A 6,485-nucleotide genomic window follows, 5' to 3' on the forward strand; every position below is an offset into this window, starting at 1 on the left:
CAGAGTCTCACTCTGTCACCCAGGCTGGAGTGCAATGGAGCAATCTTGGCTCCCTGCAACCTCCACCTCCTGGGTTTCAAGTGATTCTCAAGCCTCGGCCTCCCAAGTAGCTGGGATTGCAGGCACCTGCCACCACGGCCAGTTCATTTTTTTTTTTTTTTTTTTTTTTGAGAAGGAGTTTCGCTCATGTTGCCCAGGCTAAAGTGCAATGGTGTGATCTCAGCTCACTGCAACCTCCACCTCCCAGGTTCAAGCGATTCTCCTGCCTTAGCCTCCCAAGTAGTTGGAATTACAGGCATGTGCCACCACGCCTGGCTAATTTTGTATATTTAACAGAGACGGGGTTTCACCATGTTGGCCAGACTGGTCTTGAACTCCTGACCTCAGGTCTCCTGACCTCAGTCTCCCAAAGTGCTGGGATTACAGGCCCGAGCCACCATGTCCAACCTTTCCCTGTTATACTTTAATGTATTTCTTGACCTTTTAAACATAATGAGCATTTGTCATTGTGATTGAAAAAAATTCATAAAATATTAATTTATTTACAGGATCTGACTTTAATGTGTTTCAGCCAATAGAAATATATTTTAATAGACAAATGGATTCAAGTAATCATAATGAAAATTCTGTACACTTTATTTCAGTTAAATGACTGATATATTTTGTTAATAAAATAAGTAGCTAAGAAAACAAGTGTAAGATTATGCCTTTGAAACACTTGCTATGGAAGTTTGGTGAATAGACAATTACATGAACTAAAGTCGTATATTAGACTTTCCAAGACTATTAGTGACCTCCTACACTGTTTTTAAATCCATGGTCTCAGTACCACGACAGCCACACAGTGTGCATGGAATCTGTGTTAGGCCATCTTCTCACATTAGTTCATCAAAAGATCAGGTACTACAGTGACCTCAGTAAATGAATTGCAGCAATTGGGATGTCTCCAAGCAATTAAGAAGTGAAAAAGAATAAACCATTCCCTCCCAGAAACAAGAAAGCAAACACAGTGAGAAGACGGGTCTTTTTTTTTTTTTGAGACGGAGTCTTGCTCTGTCGCCCAGGCTGGAGTGCAGTGGCGCGATCTCGGCTCACTGCAACCTCCGCCTCCCGGGTTCACGCCATTCTCCTGCCTCAGCCTCTCCGAGTAGCTGGGACTACAGGCGCCCGCCACCACGCCCGGCTAATTTTTTTTGTATTTTTGGTAGAGACGGGGTTTCACCGTGGTCTCGATCTCCTGACCTCGTGATCCGCCCGCCTCGGCCTCCCAAAGTGCTGGGATTACAAGCGTGAGCCACCGCGCCCGGCCCGAGAAGACGGGTCTTACATTCCCTTTCTGAGAGAGAGAAAGAGAGAGAGAGGGAGAGAGAGATGCAGTTTTGAACATAAGTAATGGAATGGTGGTGGATATTTTGACAATCTACTGAGCATGTTTTTAGAAATGTGCAAACTATTACCTGGAACTCCAGTATTTGTATACAGCTTTTAGAGCATCACTCCATAACTCCAGCTCTGACTGGGATTTTATTGATAAAGAAATAAACAGTTTTCTATGTATCTTTCAGGGACTTGAGGTTTTTTTGTTTGTTTGTTACAGTTTTATCTCCACAAAATAGATCATGAATCCTTCTCAGTCTTGGAATTGTATGTTTTAAAACTAATATATTTAATGGGATTCTCAACTCTAAGTATAATTTTTAAGTGTTAGTTTTGTTTATTCTCTTTTTTTTTTTTTGAGATGGAGTCTTGCTTTGTCATACAGGCTGGAGTGCGGTGGCACAATCTCAGCTCACTGCAACCTCCGCCTCCTGGGTTCAAGCCATTGTCCTGGCTCAGCTGCCCCAGTAGCTGGGATTACAGGCACGCGCCACCATGCCTAGCTAATTTTTGTATTTTTATAGAGACAGGGTTTCACCATGTTGGCCAGGCTGGTCTCAAACTCCTGCCCTCATGATCCGCCCGCCTGGGCCTCCCAAAGTGCTGGGATTACAAGCGTGAGCCACCGCACCCGGCCAGTTTTGTTTATTCTTAAAGGGAATTTCAAAATTGTCATCATTACATTATCTATTAATGTTGTTTTAACATCTTTCAGATATTATTGATAATAAGGCCTCTGTAACCATGGCTAGTTCTGACGTAAAACCAAAATCAATAAGTCGTGCCAAAAAATGGTCAGAAGAGATAGAAAATCTGTACAGATTTCAACAAGCAGGATATCGGGATGAAACCGAATATAGACAAGTGAAACAAGTTTCTATGGTAAGATTTATGCCTCTACAAACCTCAACTCGAAATGCATTTCTCAGATGCTGAAAAGTATTTTATAAACAACCAGAGAATAACTGAAGGAAATTCTACTCCAACTCTCTCATTTTATTTGTTTATTTTTATTTTATTTTATTTTATTTTTTGAGACAGAGTCTCATGCTGTCACCCAGGCTGGAGTGCAGTGACACAATCTCAGCACACTCCACCTCCCGGATTCAAGGAATTCTCCTGCCTCAGCCTCGCGAGTAGCTGGGATCACAGGCGTGCGCCACCACGCCTGGCTAATTTTTGTATTTTTGCAGAGATGGGATTTTGCCATGCTTGGCCAGGCTGGTCTTGAACTCCTGACCTCAAGTGATCCACCCGCCTCAGCCTCCCAGAGTGCTAGGATTACAGGCAATAGCCATGATGTCCAGCCAGACTCTCTCATCTTATTAAGGGGGAGAGGCCCAGAAGAATGATTTGCAGGCAGAGTGGGAGAAGAGGTGGTCATTCAGTTGGGCACATTCAGAATTTTCTTTTATTGAGCAACTGTGCTCTGCTAAATGAATCTTTTATGGTAGACCACAAAAAAAGAATCTTTTTTCCTCACTCAGGTGATTTTATTATCAGATAATCAGTATGTTGGGTAACTATTATTTCCCTCCTGTTACTTTTTATTTTAATCACGAATTAGAAAGAGGTTAAAATCCTGTGTTTTTTTGTGGCGATTATACCTTACAAACAAAAGTGTTGGAACAACTCATGATTTTGGTAGTGTATCGCAGGCTTTCCTGAGAGAGTAGAGACCTAGCTTTGCTTTACAAAGGCTAGACCAAAGTCTAGATTTGGCTCCCGTTTAAACTGTGTGGTTCTTCTTAACTTATTTATTCTCTTGGCCACTAAGAGACTTTTTTTTTTTTTTTTTTTGACACAGAGTCTCGCTCTGTCACCCAGGCTGGAGTGCACTTGGCGCAATCTCGGCTCACTGCAACCTCTACCTCCTGGGTTCAAGTGATTCTTAAGAGACATGTTTTTACAAATTAAGTTCACCCCTGAACAACACAGGGACTAGGGACTTCAATGCTTCATGCCGTCAAAAATTTGTGTATAACTTTTGACTCTCCAAAACAACTACTAGTAACCTAGTGTTAACAGAAAGACTTGCCCATAAGGTAAATAATTGATCAACCCAGAAATAAACTAATATCTTAACATATTTTATGCATTCATGACAAACCTTTTTCTTAATTTTTTTTGATATTTATAGTCTGTGTGGTTTGCAAATTTTTTCAAATCGTTGCAAACCTCAAAAAAATTTCAACAAATTTTTTGAAAAAAATCCTTGTATAAGGCCGGGCGCGGTAGCTCAAGCCTGTAATCCCAGCACTTTGGGAGGCCGAGGCGGGCAGATCACGAGGTCAGGAGATCGAGACCATCGTGGCTAACATGGTGAAACCCCGTCTCTACTAAAAATACAAAAAATTAGCCGGGCGTGGTGGCGGGCGCCTGTAGTCCCAGCTACTCGGGAGGCTGAGGCAGGAGAATGGCGTGAACCCGGGAGGCGGAGCTTGCAGTGAGCCGAGATCGCGCCACTGCGCTCCAGCCTGGGGGACAGAGAAAGACTCCGTCTCAAAAAAAAAAAAAAAATCCTTGTATAAATAGACTCCCCAAGTTCAAACTGGCATTGGTCAAGGGTCAACTGTATTGTAAAATATGACATAATATTCATAAATATATTTTAATGTTTAGATTTGGGATTATAGCAGTGTTTATTAACTCAGTTGTGTATTTTTCATTTTTTTTACTAACTCATCATTTTTCAGAGACTAATGTGTAGATTTTGCAGATCACTATAAGCTCTTGTTTCTTTTTCTTTTATTCTATTCTTTGACCTCTACTTAAAAATTCCTTTAAAAGTACATAGGAGGCTGGGAGCGGTGGCTCACACCTATAATCCCAGCACTTTGGGAGGCTGCGGTAGGCAGATCACTTGAGGTCATGAGTTCGAGACCAGCCTGGCCAACATGGTGAAACCCTGTCTCTACTAAAAATACAAAAATTGGCCGGGCATGGTGGCATGCACCTGTAGTCCCAGCTACTTGGGAGGCTGAGGCAGGAGAATCACTTGAGCCTGGAAGGCGGAGGTTGCAGTGAGCCGAGATCACACCATTACACTACAGCCTGGGCAACAAAGCAAAACTCCATCTCAAATAAATAATTAAATTAAAATTTTAAAAGTACATAGGAAAAATGATGCAGGCAATACAGAACTAAAATGTTATTGCCTCTTTAATAGACATTAATTTAGCAGACATTATTGGGGTTAACAATAAAATTTAAAATACTGATCAAGTGAAGATTGATTACTGTGGCTTCCATGTATCTGTCTTCTCAACCATTATATTCTATCGCCATTGCCAAGGATAATTTTCATTACTATATCATCTATGGCTTTTAAACAGATAAAACAGAAGCATTATTATTTTTCTGCTGTTTAAAACAAACTTTGGGCCGGGTGTGTTGGCTCACACCTGTAATCCCAGCAGTTTGGGAGGCCGAGGCAGTTAGATCATCTGAGGTTGGGAGTTTGAGACCAACATGGAGAAACCCCATCTCTACTAAAAATACAAAATTAGCCGGGCATGGTGGCGCATGCCTGTAATCCTAGCTATTCGGGAGGCTGAGGCAGGAGAATTGCTTGAAACCAGGAGGTGGAGGTTGTAGTGAGCCAAGATCGCGCCATTGCACTCCAGCCTGGGCAACAAGAGTGAAACTCCACCTCAAATAAATAAATAAATAAAATAAGCTTCACACCCTGCCTTAAGATTGGGATGCCTCTAAAGATACACAAGCCTCAGACTCATAGGCGGCCAGGTGTGGTGGCTTACGCCTCTAAGCCCAGTGCTTTGGGAGGCTGAGGCTGAAGGATTGCTTGAGGCCAAGATTTCGAGACCAGCCTGGGTGACATAGTGAGACCCCATTTCTACAAAAAATTTTTTAAATTAGCCAGGCATGGTGGAGTGTCTCTGTGTCTCTGTAGTCCCAGCTACTGGGAGGCTCAGGTGGGAGGATTGCTTGAGTGCAGGAGATCGAGGCTGCAGTGAGCTGTGATCACATCACTGCACGCCAGCCTGGGTGAGAGAGCAAGACCCTGTCTCAAAAAAAAAAAAAAAAGAAAAGAAAAGAAAAGAAAGTTGTCACAAGAATTAAATGTAATCACATGTTTGAAGTGCCTGACATTATAGTGCTCATAATTTGTTGGGCTGGGCACAGTGGTTCACGCCTGTAATCCCAGCACTTTGGGAGGTGGAGGCGGGCCGATCACCCGCAGTCAGGAGTTAGAGACCAGCCTGGCCAACATGGTGAAACCTGTCTCTACTAAAAAATACAAAAAATTAGCCAGGCATGGTGGTGCACACATGTAATCCCAGCTACTAGGGAGGCTGAGGCAGGAGAATCACTTGAACCCGGGAGGGGGAGGTTATAGTAAGCTGAGATCATGCCACTGCACTCCAGCCTGGGCGACAGAGCGAGACTCCCCCACAAAAAATTTGTTGACTGAAGGAACAGCAAGTGTTTAGTAAATGATAACTTTTATTAATCTCATCATCTTAGAGTCTAAAATAAGTAACAAGAACAATAAAACCTTACACAAATCGAAGTATATGTTCCTTAACAAAAAGAAGCACAGGGATTTAGAGGAAAACAAAATCACTTCTTTCCAGGGACAATCCCCAGAGAGGGCTTAGTGTCCCCAGTGGCATTTGCAGTGGGTCTCCAGGGACAGATAGGATGGTGACTGAAGGCTTGCTTTGGGTGGGATGTTTCTCCCAGTTTGCAGTGGCTTGAGGGTTTGAGAGAAGTTGTTTTTAGTTACCTGGTGGTATATTGCTTGCTGACCTTCCCTCCTGGGGGGAAAGTCCTTGAACTTGAGGATCTCATTCCATTCCACTACAGGCAAGAAGGTTTCCCAGATCAAATGGAAATGATCAAGTTGAAAGTCAAGAAGAAAAAAAAGTTCAGAGATGCCAAGGGGCATCAAAAGGAAAAATGTCTAGAAGTCAACAAGCATAGGACCAACGTAGCTGTCCTAAGGATTGTCCCATATAAAGTAGCTTAACTCCAGATGTTCGGAAGAGGCATTGGTTGTACTGTTTTCTCACCGGATCAGATGGTTTTCAGATAATCTGCTCCTGGCCCCTGGAGGGAAGAGGGCTGTAATGGAGTCTTGAGAA

The 6,485-nt window shown here is 42.9% G+C and overlaps 1 protein-coding gene across 1 annotated transcript; it reads left to right on the top strand.

Annotated features, from left to right (window-relative positions):
• The first annotated feature begins 779 nt into the window (after nt 1-779).
• MEIG1 (meiosis/spermiogenesis associated 1) lies at nt 780-6,471 on the top strand. The gene is given in 3 exon segments (XM_032148354.2): nt 780-1,009; nt 2,093-2,259; nt 6,208-6,471. Coding segments are annotated over 2 exon segments (402 nt in total). The 5' UTR covers nt 780-1,009; nt 2,093-2,121.
• Nucleotides 6,472-6,485: the final 14 nt, after the last annotated feature.

The sequence above is a fragment of the Hylobates moloch genome, unplaced genomic scaffold (assembly GCF_009828535.3).
Source record: "Hylobates moloch isolate HMO894 unplaced genomic scaffold, HMol_V3 SCAFFOLD_3570, whole genome shotgun sequence".
Taxonomy (NCBI): Eukaryota; Metazoa; Chordata; class Mammalia; order Primates; family Hylobatidae; genus Hylobates; species Hylobates moloch.